Source organism: Pygoscelis adeliae, unplaced genomic scaffold (assembly GCF_000699105.1).
Source record: "Pygoscelis adeliae isolate BGI_AS28 unplaced genomic scaffold, ASM69910v1 Scaffold383, whole genome shotgun sequence".
NCBI classification, from domain to species: domain Eukaryota; kingdom Metazoa; phylum Chordata; class Aves; order Sphenisciformes; family Spheniscidae; genus Pygoscelis; species Pygoscelis adeliae.
In genome coordinates this window covers 445,611-463,591 of record NW_008824592.1, presented here as the reverse complement: position 1 = coordinate 463,591, position 17,981 = coordinate 445,611, and the positions used below count along the sequence as shown (strand labels likewise).

Genomic DNA, 17,981 nt, shown 5'->3' with positions numbered 1-17,981 from the left:
CGCTCCGCCGAGGAGCCCCCTCTGGCGCCACGCGGGGCCCCGGGACCGGTCCTTTCCCGTGGGGACGCGATTGTCTCTCCGCAGATTCAGTATTGCCCAAATTTCTGACTTCTCGTAGGAAAATATGCCCTGCAAGGGCGTTTCAGGGAAGTAAATACATTATAAAGTATTAATTGCCGGCTCTGCTTACACCTTCACTTAGGAGGAGAAAGGGATGTTTGAAGTCTGCTATTAGTAGTTACTCTGAAAGACTTCACAAACTTTATGTCGTGATGTCAAATTAGGAGACAAAATCAACGTACTCGAGGAGACTATGCATGAAGACAGTAGTGTAATGTGTAAGAGAATAAAGCTGTTTTACATAATTCAGGTTTTAAATCTCGCATAACAATGTGTTAGTAATACAGACTTCTGCTAATGAGTCTGTAAGAAGTTAGTCATCATTTTTAGCTGTTCACTATTTCATTTAGTGACTAAGTAACTGCATGAATGTACTGAAAGGAAAGCTGTTGAGACAGTTTTACCGTTCAGTGTGGTATAAAAAAGTATTCATCTGTGCAATAAAGTATCCTAAGTAAGTAAATAAGGTAGAGAAGGAATATTTTATGTGATTCTTCTAGGCTGGGACTGCTTTTTTTGGGTCTTGTGTTGTCTTTATGCTAATAGTGATATCAAATGTATTTTATACTCAGGCCTGGTGAACTCTTTTGGTTAAATTTACTTCACACAGGCTTTTATAAATAGGAGAAATCTAAATGATTTGGCTAAAATATACTCTTACTTTCTATTGGCAATAACAAACCCACATTTTTTTAGGTAGGTGGTTTTCTAGCAACCACAGATATTTTGCACATAGCATAATAGTTCTGTATGAATCACTTCCATTTTATTTCATAGGCTGGTCGCCTGCTGATACGGAAATTAATTGCAGAAAAGTTGTGCATACCTTGGAATGAAATACACTTGCAAAGGACATCAAAAGGAAAACCTTTCCTGGCAAATAACGTATTCAGTATCTATTCGAATTACAACTTCAATGTCTCTCATCAGGGAGATTATGCAGTTCTTGCAGCTGAGGCTGAGCTTCAAGTTGGCATTGATATTATGAAGACTAATTTACCAGGTAATGCATTATGGTGACCAAAGCAGATTCTGTATGTTTAAGTGCTGAACGTTTCTCAAAGAACCAATCCGTGTCCTAGAAATCTAGTGTAATTAGAAGAAAGTGTATGAATGTGTTGTGTATTTGCTTTTTTTTTATTGTTAAATGCACTCCTCGTGGTTTATTTAGGGTTTTCTATTATGCCAGATATGGATATATTTCCAGTTTAGAAAAGCAGAACTCTGGAAAAAGAAGGTCATGAATCCTGCTATGATACTGGCAGGACCGTCATCTGCAGATATTTTAACTATGGGTTTGCTGTCTGTTAGGTAGAAGCAGGGACAGCTTTCCAACTAGGGACAGTGGGATCCATCCCCATGAGAAGTTTGTAGCCTGTGACTGTGAGTGTTAGTTCCTTGTCCCATAAGTGTGGACGTTGTACATGTCAGCACGAGGCCCAATACTGTAGCAAACTGGCATCAAAGATTTGCTATGAGTGTGCAGAAATCCTCAGTGAGAAGGGATCATGAGGGAACGTTTGAGGTGCCCCTGGTAAAAGACAAATCTTCACAAACTTCAGTTGTTGGCCTATCTATTTGTATAAAATGTTGTGCTAACCTGAATATAGTAGTAAACTTCAGGACCCAAATTATAAATTAAATTGTAGCAAAATGTATTTTCAAATACAGTTTTATGAAGATCATTTAGTTCACAAATGTTTGTCGATGCATGACTGGGTTAAAGGAAGAACATACTGGGATTTACAATTTACTAGAATTTTAGTTTTTGAGAATCCTCCTCAAGTGTTTAACCAGATATGACAGTAATAGCTCTGTTCTTAGAAAACCTCTCTTCAGAATCTTCAATTTGCCCAGCATTTTATGCTACAGAATAACTTGTGTAGTAAGGTAAAGATTCAAATAAACCCTGACTGGATAACTTTCTCTCTGATCGCTTTACACCTTTTTGATGATTATTACAAGTGTACATTTTTTGATTGGCATGTTTAGCTAGGATGCACAGAAACTTTACTACAATCCAAAGTGAAGTTGTTCTTCTCTGTGACTCACTTCCATCTACTGTAGACCCTCACCCTAAAGATGGTGGTCCACATGTGGCGCCACACTGTAGCCCGTGGAGGACCCCACACCAGCACAGTTCTGTATTTCGTGATGGGAACTGTGGCCCGTACATAAGGCGGGGACCTGGAACAGGTACCCCCCACAAAGGGTCTGCAGTAGTGGAGGGCCCAAATACCAGATTAAGCTCGAGGCCAGTGCTTTTATCATAGCTCTCCCGAGCAAAACAAAACAAAGGGATGTCCCAGCTGTGTCCCCTCCCAGTGTCTTGCACACCCCCAGCCTATTTGCTGGGGAGGCAAAGTGACAGAGGAGGCCTTGATGCTGTGCAAACACTGCAGCAGTAGATAAAATACTGGTGTGGCATCAACACTGTTTTAGGCATAGATCTAAAACACAGTGCCGTACAGGCTGCTATGAAAAAAACCACCCAGACCCAGTACCCTTGGAAATACTTTGGCTGCATTTGCCACAGGCCTGACCACAAGACTCCCCAACTACTCATTTTAAAAAGCTTTCCCGTTTTAGCAGGTAAATAGTGAGAATCAAAACGTTCAAACATTCTTCACTGTATTTTAAGCTTTTCTTGGGAAATGAAAAATTAGAAGTCATTTATATATGACATATATGGAGGTAGGGATATCTTGTATGCTCTGCTGTCATTTTATGCATCTGGAAATGTAGCTGGCATTTTAAAGACACGTTGCCGGTGTCCAGCTGACAAATCTTATGAAAGGTGATAAACTCTCCTTCTGAAAGTAGGAAATAATTGTAAAGAGTAGAGGTTTAACTTTACATTTAGGTTTAGAAACCTGTATTTGTATTACTTCTCCATTTTAGAATATAATGCATTCAACTTTGTAAGGGAATATATTCTTAGTTCTTTTCCAGTTAATAGAAAAAAATATCTTTTAGCTTCAATATTAGCTGACTGTATTGAAGAAAAAAAAAATCTCATCTCTACTGCTTCCTTTCTCTTGTATTTTTTACTTACTTATTCACTATTCCTTTCTCATTTCCCTCATGTTAAATTGCTGAAATGGTGGATAACTTGATGTCCATTGATTTATTGCTCATTCTGCAGGCAGTGTCAGAACAAATCAAGGTTCTTTTGCCTTGTGTCTGAGTGTATTCTTCATTCAGTGTCCCTCGTCACTGCTGTCATAAGAGGTGTGGAATCAAAGTTAGGCCATCAGTATATATTGTTGCTTGCTCTTAGTTATGTTAACTTTAACAAGCTAAATTTAGGAAAAAATTATCTTGAGTTCATCCTATTGATGATGTTTCGGTTGCTATTCTGCTTCTGTCACACAGCTTTTTGATTGCCTGTCCTAGGGTTTCCAAATAACAACACGAAGCTGAAGTTTAAAGTAGGATTTGGTAAAGAGTTTAATCTCAGCAGAAATGTAGGAAAAGCGGTGAAACCAAACTCAATTTTTAGTTAAGTAAAAACAGGTTTTAGATACAACATTCAGTTCTTAACTTCTTCAGTAGCAAGAGAGGCTCCTGCCAACGTGTCCTGGAACTGTTGATGGCAGCAGTCATGACCTCTTACCATAAAGCAAATGTTGTCACATCCCCCTGGGCAGCTGCACTCAGCAGCTGTGTGGATTTAATTTGTGAATATGAGCTGGTGAGACCAAGTAACGCTTTGAGATCTGATGCAAACAGGCTTCGGTGTTTTTACCCACAGGGAGAAAAAATGGTGGTTATTCTGGAGATGCTTGTGATTCCAAAGACTAAATGATGGAATTAAATTGGTGCTTTTGTAATAAACTGATACTGCAAACCTATGTATCCAGATGACCAATCTGAAACGAGCTAGTGACAGATGCAGCCTGCTAGGATTCCTGAACATGGGTCCTTTATCCACCTTTATCCATGGCTACTTTATCCACCTTTATCCATGGCTACTTTATCCCCCTCTCCCTCTTTTGTCAGGGGTCTAGGTATATATTAACAGAAAAAGGGGTTGTTAGGGCAAGTCATTGTATCCACACTCTCAATTCATGATGGCAAGCTTCACAGTGTATACAGAGGAGTAAAAAATGCATTGTTACAAAATTTCTGGCTTTTCTTTCCAAGATCTGAAGTTCCGCACCTAGCATAGTGTGCCCTGAAGTAATTTAGCTGTCAACAGCTTGTATACATCTTTTCTATCTTTGGATAAGGAGAGAAATGAACTTCAGTGCTTGTCATTATACATAAGAAATAACTGTCATATGTGTGTCAGCGCCTGGTTGTGCAATTGTTTTCCACATTACGTAACTTTACATAAATATTTGTGAATTAAATAAAAAAAAAATCAGGTTCCAAATTTTAAAGAGGTTTTGTTTATGGCCATACATCTTCCTTTTTGGAATTATAATTTGTATTTTTGGAAAAGAAATATGCTAGCAATGAAAACTTAGCAATTGTACGTGGGAAAGAGCCAGCAAATAAGTAATATTAAGGATAGAATTTTAAATTACAGTCTCTGTAATATGAACTAAAGCTAGCAGTTCTTTCACCTAAAATTTTTCTGAGAAAGATTTTTGTCTTAGTAGAATTACCTGGAACTGTTTTTACCGTTGTGCTATGAATATATGACTTTGACTTTGCCAGTATTGTTTTATCTGATAGTTCCACTGAGTGGTGCTCTTGCTCTGCAGTTGCTAAGTACATTGTATTTCCGAGAGTGAATCCACTATAAATCTCTTTCTCTGGAATAGCTACAAGGACAAAGAGTTCCCTATGTACAAAGTACATTACAGTAGTTTTTTGGGTTTTTTTCAAAGGCTTGTTTAAATACAAAGTACTTCTGTGATGTTATCCAACAGAATCTTGACTGATGTCTCCAATATTCTAGTTCTTATATTCCTTTACTGTTCAGCCAGTGAACAAAATATGCAGTGCAAATATACAAGAGAGTATCTTGCAGCTGAAAGTTTCAAGAAATATGCTATTAAATTGTGTGCTAGCAGTAACAAGGAGACCTAGTGCACATAAACACTTTATGTCACTTCTTAATCTGTGCTATCTATTTTTGTTTTACTTATGTGCAATAAGAAGCCACCTCTTTCCATATTACTTTTGCTGCATTATTAAAAATCTGAGAAATGAAACTACTACAAGACGTAGCCTTCTTCGAAGGTGAAGGCAGGCCACACAAGGAGCTATTCTTAGCAGTGCAAATAGAGACAGACCCCTCTATTCGGATATTGAACTAAATAATGTAGTGATGGTATAAAAGGAAAATGTCCTCTTTAGGTATTGTGTGTGGTTATCCGGCAGGTTATTGTTGTAGATTTAAAATCAGGCTTTCAGTTTACTTGTTTTTGAAGAATTACTGAGATCAATGATTTTTTTTTTTCTTCTCTTTACATCAGTTTAAGATGAACTCTTGAATCATTTGGGAAAATGCACACTGTACTGTAAATTTGTTAATGGAAGTAATTGTGGACATTATTTGACAAGAGAGGTAATGCATATGAAATTATTTTAACCCTTTCACATAAGAAATGAGGATTCTCACAGTACTACTAACTCCTGTGGAAAAACTCAGCTTGTGATAATGTATTTGATTTTTAACTTCTGGACAAGAAATTTTGCAACAAGTGTCAACTTGGTTTAAGTGGTGTGTGGGATGTTGATTTACCAGTCACTTAAACCCTGTAAAGTAGAACATTCTCAGAGACTTAGGAAATAATTATAGCTTAATAAAGATCACTTTGTGCATTTGAAAAAGGTTTAGATCTTAGGTTCAAGAGCTTTCCTGCTGTGCAAGTGAATTTCTTTTCAGTAATGCAATTTTTTAGCCTCAATGGAATTACAAAGGTAAATAAATTAACAGTTCATTCCTGATCTTTCATAATCAGCCTGCCATCTTTCTTACCTATTGCTTTACAGTTACTTTAATCCAGACATCCCCAAACTCAATGTAATTCCAGAATTAAGTATTTGACATGCAATAAAATTAGCTTTTCTCATTAATTTTTCAGTTTTATGCTAGGTTTGCTTATTAAAAGACACAAACCGGTAAATTTTCTGCATGTGAATTGTACAGAAAATTCATTTGATCTAAAAATACTTCCTGAAATGCTTTTTTTAAGAAAGTAGGCTATTATGTGCAAACACCTATTTTTTGAAACTGTTTTTCTCTGAGACAAAGAAATATAGACAGAACTTAATTAATTTTTCTCTTCTTATTCTCATTATTTCGTCATTGAGGTGAGATAATACAAGAGATGATAGAGATCTTCAAATCAGAGAGATGTCACACATGAATCAGAGTATCTAAGTCCCACACAAAGAAGCTAAATACCATGCTTCAGTCTAGCTAGTGGAGGAAAGCACTCTCTAGCCAGTCATAAACTTTGTGCCATTTCTTTAGGTAGTCATAAACTAAATTGAGAGTTAGGCACACCTACATCGTAGTTAAGATATTTGGCATGTCTTTTACCTAGCAACCATGTTCAAGTTTTTGAACTTGTAATGCCTTTTTAATTGCTGCTTTTCAGCTTTTGCAATAAGAATTTCTTGACCTAGAAAGAAATGCCAAACCAGATTGTTCTTTGGCGTGCTTTTGTCCTTCTTAAGGTGCCTTAACTGTACCTTAAGCAAAGTTTCAATTGTTTTTGTTTTTATTCTATTTCAATAAATCTCATAGTAGCAATCAGCATCTAATCTTTTACTACAAGAGATAATTGCCAAATTATTAGCTAATGGTACAGCTATAGATATGTAGATGCACTGTTTGGGATGAAGAATTAACAAAGGATTTAGGTTAAATGTTACGTCTAATTGATTAAGGAAGTCAGAATTTATAAATATGAAAACAGATAATTTTTAGATGTAAAGTAGTGTTAAAACAGCTAACTAATATCCTTGTTGAACTAATGAATGATAATGGTCATATGCCTTACACTGAGTAAACAGGGAGTAATTTCTTTGTTCTTGTTCTATTTGAAAATGGGAAGAAAGCCATCTTAAACATGCTCTTAAAGAATACATATTATGTAGCAGTTTCATTGTTGTGCTTTATTTAGTCACATCTCTAACACTGTTTTAACCTAGAATTACATCACATTTGTAAAAACGCTTGCACATTCTGATAACTGATTAAGCACCAATGCTTGATAAACTATGAAAGGAAAATTTGATATTGTGATTGAATCTCCTCTTTGAGGGGAAATTGTTTCTTTCTAAAAAGGCTATCTTAGTTCTTTATGATGTTTTTTTAATAGGAAAACATAAAACCATTTGCATTAAAACAAAAAAACAATAGCAAAATGTAGAACAGTAAAAATGAACTTGTAGAGAATAGCTATGTTTAAAATGAGGGATAAATTAACAATGAAGAAAGCAAAAAACTTAAACCAGCAACTTCTAGTAAAAATAAGAGGTGGAACAAAGAGAAGCTATAAGAATGCTTGTCTGGTTTTGGGTTGTTGGGTTTTTTTGCTGGAGTATCCTTCTGCACACTGAATTTACAATAATCACAATTTATTCTGTAATTGGTCTTTTGGAAAATTAAGTTATACATTCAAAATGAGGGGCCAAAAAAAATCAATTTTTTTTTTTTTAACAAAACCAAAATTACTTCTCAGCCCACACTAATGACAGTTAGCTTTGGCTTTCCAAATTAAGAAAGTCTAGCAGAAAGATGTGACAGGAGAGCCAAGATTAAGTCATTATTATGTAGATATTATGAATTTGCCTTCTGAGGAGTTTCTTGCTAGCACTGCCCATTTCCAACAGCTTCAGCTCTACAGATATATGTATTTGTTGCAAGAGTTGGAAAATAGAGGCTGTCTTTGTTCTGTGTTGTCAAAAGCTTATTTGGATGTTGTCTGTGCAAGAATTACAGTTTGGGGCTCTTATTAGTTTCACGGTTGGGAGACAATGTTTTAGAGACAGATTTGGAGATTTTTAGGCTGACTTATGAAATGGTAGAAATATATCTTAAATATTTTACATCTCCCCTCAATCTGTAAAAGAAAAAAAAAAGCTTCAGCTGGATTCCCTTAATGTATTTCCTTTCTAAGAGAAATTTTTATTTTTAACAAGGCAAATATTTCTATATTTCCTCACTGGAGGTGACAGGTTACTGCTGTTATGTCAGATTTTCAGGAAAGTTTAGGACCAGGAGACTTTTGCTACTTCTATAATATTTGTCTGCTATGTTCTTGCCTTATATCAGGTTGTAAGTTCTAGGCATTCATGCCTGTGTTATGTGCGGAGTTGCTTTCTGATGGAAAATCCAATCTTGTAGTGCATTAAAAAATTGTTACTTGCCCTGTATAGTTTTCTGTCTGTTCACCAGAATTGCTGGGTTTTGTAAAAAAACCAATTTAATAAAAACATAGCAAACACTTGGAGATAGTATCTACAAGAGTAGGTATAACTGATACAGGTGAACGGACCGTTGAAGTTAATCAGTTTTTCAGTTGTGGGCCATGCTCTGCTTTTGCCGCGTTGCAATACGTTTATCTTCCTCTTGCATCTTTTCTTGTATAGCCTGTTGGCTGGATAAAAGACAGCTCCTGCAGTGGCTGGTCTAGAGCTATGCAGAAGTTGATTTGTGTGTTGATGGGGGGGAAGGATGCGGGGGGCCAACATGCTGAATGACTAGCTGACTGCTGTCTCTTCTCTGTGGGAAGACCAAATAAAACATGCTGGGTTTTAGCTGTCAAGTGGGCCAAAGAGTCTTTCAGTTGCTGGCAAGCCAAACCAATGGCTTACAAGGTGTGTTTTTTAAAGCATGTTTTTACAAGGTTACTTTCACTGTCATATAGGAGAGATTGATTCCCAGATTTAAAACACTAATGCTTCTTCTGTCATCTTGCGGGGGTTTTTTGGACTTCATTTTGAATGGGGAAAAGAGGGAAGGATGGTGTGTACACAGAAGTGGGGATGTTTTAAGTGTGAAAATGATAAAGGGACATTTTTACTGCATCTGGCTGTGAGATTCATGTTCTGGGACAGGCTTCTGTGCAGTGTCGTGACTCCTGCCATCCAGGCTTCATTACTGCAGTAGGATATTGTGATGTGGAAGAACGTAGTCCCAGAGTGTGTGTGTCTCAATATTGAGGACTATTTCCAGACCGAACACTGACTTTAGAAGAGAGATCTCTCATTGGACTCTTTCAGAGAAACCAGCTCAATCTGAATCAGCTTGTGCTTTCTAAGGTCACAGAGCTTCCTAGGGGGAAAAAAAATTGCATTAGTCAAATTAAGGAGTTGTTAGGAAGTGTGAATCATGTAGTCAAATTCATGTGAAAGGTGATGACTTAGGTACTGAGAATTGGCTTTTTTCCCCCTCTTTTGTCCAATATAACATTTATATACCAAGTACCAAGATGAACCCAAAGCACTCCCAGGTTCTGCAGTGGTACTAGTTTCTTAGAGATGGAAATACTCTTCCTATAATCACATTTTCACTAAAGTACCTACCCTTTCCTGCTACTATTATCTCAATACTTTTATGGTTCAGTAACAACCATTAGCAATACCATGTGAGTGATGTTGTTTTGCAGTATATCTGATTAAATACAAAGATAGAACTGAGGGTCATCCCCCTTGTGCTGGAATTTCTGCCTATGCATCTCACAGCAGCACCATATATACATGCATATATATATACACACACGCATACTAGTATAAATGTGTATGTATGCTTGTATGTATATACATACATATGTATGCTTTTTTATATACATATATATGAATATGTGTGTGTAGATATATATATGTACACACACACATTGTATATTGTATACTGTGAGAGTTAATCTGATTTCTCTTTAGAAGTATTAAGTGATCCAGTTTTGACATTGGGTTGTCATCCTCAGAGCAGTGGGTGTTTGCTTGTCTGTTTTCTGGGAATAGTAGATGGTATTAAGTGGTAGATTTTTTTCAAAATATTTATTTTTAAGCAAAGGATTAGTTGTCAAAGCTTTCAGTCGATAGAATCTTCTGTATGTGTAGAAAGGTCCTCTAGTACATTATTTCCTAAAATGTAATAAAATGAGAGATCTGGTGGCTTGGTAGTACTACTGTAGAGTAAGGTTATAGATGGTCAGGCACATATTTTGTATGTGGGTGCTATTGCACTAGCAATATCTTGAGGTTTTTGCTGTCTTTTTAAAGAGTAACAGAAGAAGATCTAGCTCCATTAAAACATGTTATGTCCCCAAATGTCTGTTACCCTTAAAGAGATCTGAGCATGTTTCACTTTTTTTGACCTTTTTTTACATCTGTAGTTGTTTCCTCACAATTCACAACCATAATGGCTTCATAAAATAAAGTCTATTTTTAAGTTTATTTAGATTTGGGGAGGGTTGCGTTTATTTTTGGTGTGATGCGTGGTAACCTCATGAGTGTTGAAAGGAAGTAGAGTTCCTGCTGTTCTGACAAAATGGAATGATTGCTCTAACTGTTTGATATGTTCTATAGTGGAAAACTGGTTAAAATGCCATTTTCATGGGGTAACTTACCTTTTTGCTGAAATACTGTGGCTACCTAGAGCTCTACTAGCTGCGGTCATACAACCTCTTGGAAAGAGCTTAAGCAAGTAAAAGATACAAACGTTGACATAGACAAGTTAAGAAAGAGTTTGTTGTTTTATTACTGCTCATTATCTTTTTTACTATTACTGTTTTGTTAGAAGTAAGTACATTTCATTAAAAGAACTTGGGGTTCCTGAATCATCTTAGTGATTAAGACCCCGTGTATTTTAAATACTTTTATTTTCTCTACTCAGAAGCAAGCTAAAACCACACGCTTGCACCCAGGTGTGATTGTGTCGGTAAGCTCTTCAATGGCAAGTATATATTACAGTTAAATGTTTCACATAGAAAAAACATGCAAAAGTATACTGGAGTCCGAACAAAATCTGAGGGGATCTGGCATTTTTTGTATTTTCAGAGTGAATGACAAAAAGCATATATCTGTTGCAGACCATACACTACCTGTCTGTAAATTGATCAGATGTGATGTATGCAGTCAATAGCTTGTGAGTTTTCTTCAGTGTTTTTTTTTATCTGAGCATGTGTCAAAATTGCTATTTCTCCAGTGCAGTTGTGGAGGTAGAGCTATCTAATCCATTACAATTCTTTACTTTCTTTTGTTTAACATTGACTATCAGGGCCCCTTGCTTAAATATTCATCACTGCTGTTAGACCCAATCATAGTAATGTGATGGAAACACTAGCAGTTTCTCTAATATTACAAAGACTTAACAATCCTAACTGCAGAGAAAATATGAAACACTATCAAATTATGTCGGTCTTTTTATGACTTTTCCATTTTTACAATCTGGGAAATGTTGAGTAACTCAAAGGAGGCAACCTCAAATTTTCTGACATTCTAAAGTTAATGCTGCTTCTCTGAGGGTACACCAAGATAAAACGTATCATCAGTAGTTACATGACGAGAATGGATGTTTAACATATATATCACTGGGAGAATTGCAGGATAATGGCAGGAAGCGGAGAGGTCACAGAACGCAAATCCAATTTCCAATTCACACTAAAGCTGTGTGAGCTAATAGAGTTAAAAAACATGCTTTGTTAATTTTCTATCTGGTTCTTCTAAGTTAGTAATTTATCTAGCTAATTATTTGTCCTGTGTTGTCAGTTTCTAAACATCTGTACACGGGTTAGTTGATATTAATAAACAATTAGGACTTGGGCATCTGTTGCAGAAGAAATGTTTTCTCTGTATCAGTTTACTTTGGTTTCCTTTAGAGATAGTAAAACATGAACAAATATGGCTTGTGTCCTACAGCAAAAGGACTGTCCGCCCGAGTGTCCAGGACTCAAAACTTATTCATCCTATAGTTCATTAGTTTGCAGGATTTATAGCTAGCCTGTGTTTCACTTTATTAAGTAGATTGATCTGTTCATACTTCAGTCTCTCATTTTGCTGGGTAGTACGTTTCACATTGTCACTAGGCCTGTTTGCCATCTGAACGTAAATTGATATGTATTGGTTAGATACTAGTTCTTGATCACCGACCTGTTCCTTTCATGCAGCTCAAGGCAGTTAGGAGTCTGTTAGCATTCTGGGGTTTGGTTGTTTTGTTTGGTTGGTTTGTTTTTTTTTCAGGGGATTAGTTGATCAATGAGCTGGCAGTAGTAGCTTTTAGCTTTCAGTTTCCATAGTTTTGAATATAGACCACAATATAAGCTAGTTAGTTTGTATCTGACTAAAACAATTTGAAGACTCTAAAACTGGTAAAAACTGAAGTAAGGAAGGTCAGTCATCTACTCTTCTCACTATTTTAGAGAAGGCATGTCATGGTCTTAGTAACTTCAGGTACAACAGGACAGTTACTACCATTGTTAAGTGTAGATTGTATTGCCAAAGCTGATTTATGATTGACCTGATGTTTGTAATAGTGTAAACAAAATACCAGTTTGAAGGCTTCTGTATTAGCTCTATGGATAGTAATCTTTGCTATTAATAGCATCATAATTTACATGGGTCTTAATTCTGATTGTCTTTTATCTTCCTACAAATGCAGCTTGTTTGGCTTTTTTATCAGGTGGAAAAATGGGGAAAAATTACCCTGTATTTATCTATTATTTCTAAAGCATTTTCTCAAATAGGACTAGGGAATATAGTAGGTTTTCTTATTCTTCACTCCTCCGTCTTCTTAAAATCAGTCTTTTGTATCTGGTCTGAGGTTTTGCTGTTTTACAGGGAAAATGCAAAGCAGATTTTAGGCCTAGTCTTTACAAAAAATTACTGAAATACCTGGTTGTCATTGCAGTGGAAAAGATGGCATTATATATTTCAATGTATATAGTTTGTGCAAAAAAATCGAAAATGCACGCACATAAGCACAAATACGTATATGCACACTTATCTGTATATAGCATGTTTACTTTCCAGGTTTAATATTGTACTCTTTTCCAGTACCACTCACTATTTCTTCTCCTCACTCTTCCTGAAATTTCCAGGGTATTGTGTCTTTTTAATTTAATGAAGAAATTTAACTTTTGGGTTAATTTTTTTTTTAAATGCATAGAAGACAATTTTTGAGATTATTCAGATTATATTTTTAAGGATCTAATGTGCTTTAAAGTTTATTAGCAGGGAATAATAGCTCTATGTAGATAAGAAATTGATTGCCTTCACAGCTATGTTAATTTTACATTTAATTTGTTCTGTGAACTACTCTGCCTTATGATGTGATAGGGGTGTGAGGTTTAAGTGTCTGTAGATTAAAGAAAAAACAATGAAAATCTATCTTGGTCTCAAGGATAAAAACTCTATCTTCTCTTGTGAATATCAAACTAATTTAGACACCAACTGGAGGAACTGGTCAGAGATTTGCTGGATGCCTTTCCTCTGTTGGCTACTGTTCCTTAAGAGGGAGGTTGATGAGTGTTAGGGGAAGGAGGCAGAGCTCTACATATTCTAGGGAAAAAGGACTTTTAAAGCTAGGACATTGAATAGCTAAATCATCCAGTCAGTGTTGTTCTAATGCAAATGAACATACTGGTTTGTATTTGTTAGGCAGTCAGATACTGGGACAAATTGTCAGTTAATTGGATATTATGAAAAGAAGCTATAATATGTTTTGGTTAAATTTATTAGAGTTTTCTAGTTGACTCTCTTGCTTTTCAGCAAGATGACCCAATGTGAAAACCAAAACTGCTTCCAATATTTAGAGGTTGTCATGCTCTGTAACAAACTTTTCAAGTGTGGAGTTTAAAGTAGACTAGAGAAATGCTTTCAGAATTTTAGTTATTATGAACAAATGCAAAAATAAAGAATGTGCAACAGTTTGTGTAAAGGTGAGAAAATGAGTGAACTATAAAAACATGTACAAATGAAAATCTATTTTCAAATGAGAGAGGAGGGGCAATATAATTCTGCTCAGTATTAAAAAGAATTAAAGTTTGTTTCCCAGTTTCTCTTGAAAAGAAGCTATATAAATTTTGAACAGTATATTAACTGTAAGTTAGGAAATTAAGTGGCATAGGTGACTAAGAAATCTATACAAAGCATTGGAAATAGTTTTAAAGTTTATATTGCCAGGAATTAACCACATTCAAAATTTGTAGCTGTTAACTTAATTTCATAAGGTTTATAGTGAAGTTATTTTGTTGATGACCGAACAGATATATGCATTTCTGAAAAGAAAAAACCTCTTATTAATAACATTTTTATGATTAGGCTTCTATACTAAATAAAAATCTTATTTTTAAGGTATTAATAGAGGGTAATTGTGAAAAGAGATACATTAGATTTTTGACAGAATAGTTACAGTAATCAATACATTCAATTTCAAAACAAGAAAACTCTCAGTCACAGTGGGGCTTATTTTCATTAATCCCTTCGACCCAGGCAAGTTTGGTTTCATGTTTAATTCAAAAATATCATCCCTACCATCCCACACCCTTGTCATGTTAATAACTTTTGTGCCATTGGCTCAGTTTTTCTGTCTGATGAAATGCACTTTCTCAGTTCCCTATAGAATCTAAACCAGCATTTTTCTCATTTCTTTTTTTTTTTTAAACCTTTTATCCAGTATTTTCATAGATCTGCTCCTATCACAATTTTTCTTCTCTTAGAGAAAACCAGCAAAAGGTGAGTGGCTGTTCTTCAAAGAGTTTTAATAGTTGATGGGGATATGTATCTTTTCCCATTAATCATAAGCCATCTGTGGAACAAGCTTCCTGTTTTTCTCTGCTTCCAACTCCACTTATTTTTCAAATCTCATATGAAAACATGTCTTATCTCTCTTATGTATTCCTAAAATCACAAAATTGAATTTATTCCATTTCAGTGATGAACCCCCACCCAGTTAGATGCTTGACCAATCAGCTAAATATTGTGCAATTTCCTGATGCTCACCGATTTAAATAAGTAATTTACATAAATATTTTTTCTGAAGTGCACACATTGTGTTACAGGAATCTCACTTTACCACTGAGATGGACAAGATTACTGTAAGTATATTGGATTGATTGGAATCAGAATCTAAATTCTGACTCTTCAGACTCTGTAAATATGACTTACAAGAAGGAATATTTGAAATGCAGTTTTGAGCATTTCAATTAAATTTTTCCACATAGTTGTATCCCCAGCTAATTTTTCAGCTCAACATTTAAGTGCTTTTTTGAATAACCCTGAACACTGGGAAAGCAGTGCTGGGTTGTACTAGCAAGGGCTCAGTACTGTATGAAACCATCTGTGTGGTGTCTGCTCTGGAGCTTGTTAGTGTATGGATGTTTAGAAGCACAGAGGGATCAGATGTGCAGTTTTCTACAACCTGCATAGGCATATCTTAAAGGAATCCTTTTTCTTTACTGCTGCAAGTTAAATAAGAACTAGTAGTACAATTACACAAGTTTCAATGAGTGTCTGGCCTTATCATTGTTCACTGAAAATGTAAAGACAGAAAGTATTCCTGGAAGTATTTGTATTATATGTGTGCATTACAATAAAAGCATTTGTTCCTTCAGAGAATGTGTTTTTCAAGTTTTTACTGTCAGTTCATTTTTATCATGCTTCTCCCATTCATAGATCTTTATTAGAGAATTTTCTTAGAATTTGCTCTTATACAAACATTAGTATTTTTCTGCATTAAGGATTTTAGAGCATTTATGTACCAGAATTTCACCTGCATAAATACATACATGTACGCTGCAGCCAAATTTCTCTTAGAGGATTGGTATCATCTTGCAGAGAAGAAGAAACCACTGCACAGTGAAGTGCAGATACTAAGTTCACGTTTTTAGTTAGTTAACAAAAGTCTGAAGGTAAAGCGAAAACCTGACTAAGTTTATGAGAATGTTTATCATATTATGTCAGTTTTGTGGTGAATACTTTGCAAGTCTTGGGGAAGATCCTCTGAAATTTTTAAAAGTACTTTTAAGAATAATTTAATATGTCAGGTTGATAACCCTCATAAATACTTCTTTGTCTTGCCTTTATTTCCTATCAGAGTTCCAACTTGCATTCCAGTTTCTTTTGTATTCTGTTACATGGTCTTTGTATTTTTCTTGTAGGAAATATTGTGGCTTCACAAAGATCATTAAAATATTGGGGCATGTTTTTTCTTTCTTCACTTAAATTTTACAGAGTAGGCTTTGAGATTACCAAAAGTGTTTAGCACTTTTCCTAAACTTCTCTGAGAGAAAAATATAGGCAGTAAACACAGGAGGAAAAATACTTAAGAAGGTCTTAGAAAGTTAACATCAGAATAGGAAGCTCAGTTGTTCAGTGAAGAACCCAACTGAAAGGTGATTAACTGGTACCCTGTCTTGCCCTGTGCTTCAAATGGTCATCTGTAGACTATACCGTGTGTAATCCAAAACTGTATCTGAAACAGCTGTTAGCTCTAAAGTATGCATACTGGAATAATTTGGCATGAAAGCTTTTTGGTGTATTTTTAATGAAATATAATTATTTTGAAACTAGAACTTGGATTATTAATGTATTGAAATGGTCACAGAAATAAGTTCAAGTGCTTGTATAACTGTTGATAGATGAGTTTATTTCTGAAACAGCATGCAAATTGGAGGTAATTTAGAAATGCAAATTTAAAACCAACTGAAGAATTGCTATATGGGACTTGTTCCCATTCTTTCAAAGAAAGTTTTGTAAATTGTAGTGAGTATGTTTGAGGCTTTTTTGCTCAAAGTAAAAGCAAAAAAGGTAACATCTAAAAGAAAACTTTCTACTACTAATTTTGTCCCCTCCTCATCCCCCAAGTCATGAGACACATGGGAACATTGGGGAGGGTTTAGTTAAGGGCCACCAAGATGATTAGAGGGTTGGGGAACTTGACCTATGTAGAAATGTTGATGGAGCTGAGTTTGATGAGCCTGAAGAGAGGATCTGAGGAGGGGAATCTAATCACAGTCTATCTGAAAGGTAGCTGTAGAGAAGATGTAGGTAGCTGTCACCCTAGATGAGGGTGCACAGGGACAGGGGAAAAGGCAACAGGCTTAGGTTGCTTCAGGGGAAATTCTGTCTGGATAAAAGACAACTATTCTTTACCATGAGAACAGTAAAACACTGGAATAAGTTGCCCAGAGAAGGGGTGAAAGACTCTGCTTGATAGGGCCATGAGTAACCTAATACAAGGCTCTGTTTTCAACAGAATATTGGACCAGACGGTCTCCAGAGCTCATAGAATACAATCATAGAATCATTAACGTTGGAAAAGATCTCTAAAATCATTGAGTCCAACTGTCAACCCAACACCACCATGCCCACTAAACCATGTCCCTAAGCACCTCATCTACACGTCTTTTAAATACTTCCAGGGATGGTGACTCAACCACTTCCCTGAGCAGCCTGGTCCAAGGTTTAACCACTCTTTCAGTACAGAAATTTTTCCTCACGTCCAATGTAAACCTCCCCTGGCGCAACTTGAGGCCATTTCCTCTCGTCCTTTCGCCAGTTACTTGGGAGAAGAGACCAACACCCACCTCGCTACAGCCTCCTTTCAGGTAGTTGTAGAGAGCAATGTGGTCTCCCCTCAGCCTCCTTTTCTCCAGGCTAAACACCCCCAGCTCCCTCAGCCGCTCCTCATAAGACTTGCTCTCCAGACCCCTCACCAGCCTCGTTGCCCTTCTCTGGACACGCGCCAGCACCTCAATGTCCTTCTTGTAGTGAGGGGCCCAAAACTGAACACAGTATTCGAGGTGCGGCCGCACCAGTGCTGAGTACAGGGGCACTATCACTTCCCTGCTCCTGCTGGCCACACTATTTCTGATACAGGCCAGGATGCCGTTGGCCTTCTTGGCCGCCTGGGCACACTGTCGGCTCATGTTCAGCCGGCTGTCGACCAACAC

General features: G+C 36.3%; 1 protein-coding gene across 1 annotated transcript in view; it reads left to right on the top strand.

The window, feature by feature from the left end:
- The window catches only part of AASDHPPT (aminoadipate-semialdehyde dehydrogenase-phosphopantetheinyl transferase), a 40,014-nt gene that overhangs the window by 1,262 nt on the left and 20,771 nt on the right, over positions 1-17,981 (top strand). Inside the window, exon 2 of the mRNA XM_009322280.1 lies at positions 898-1,123. Within this exon, the coding sequence (XP_009320555.1) occupies positions 898-1,123 (226 nt within the window). The remainder of the gene's footprint in view (positions 1-897; positions 1,124-17,981) is intronic.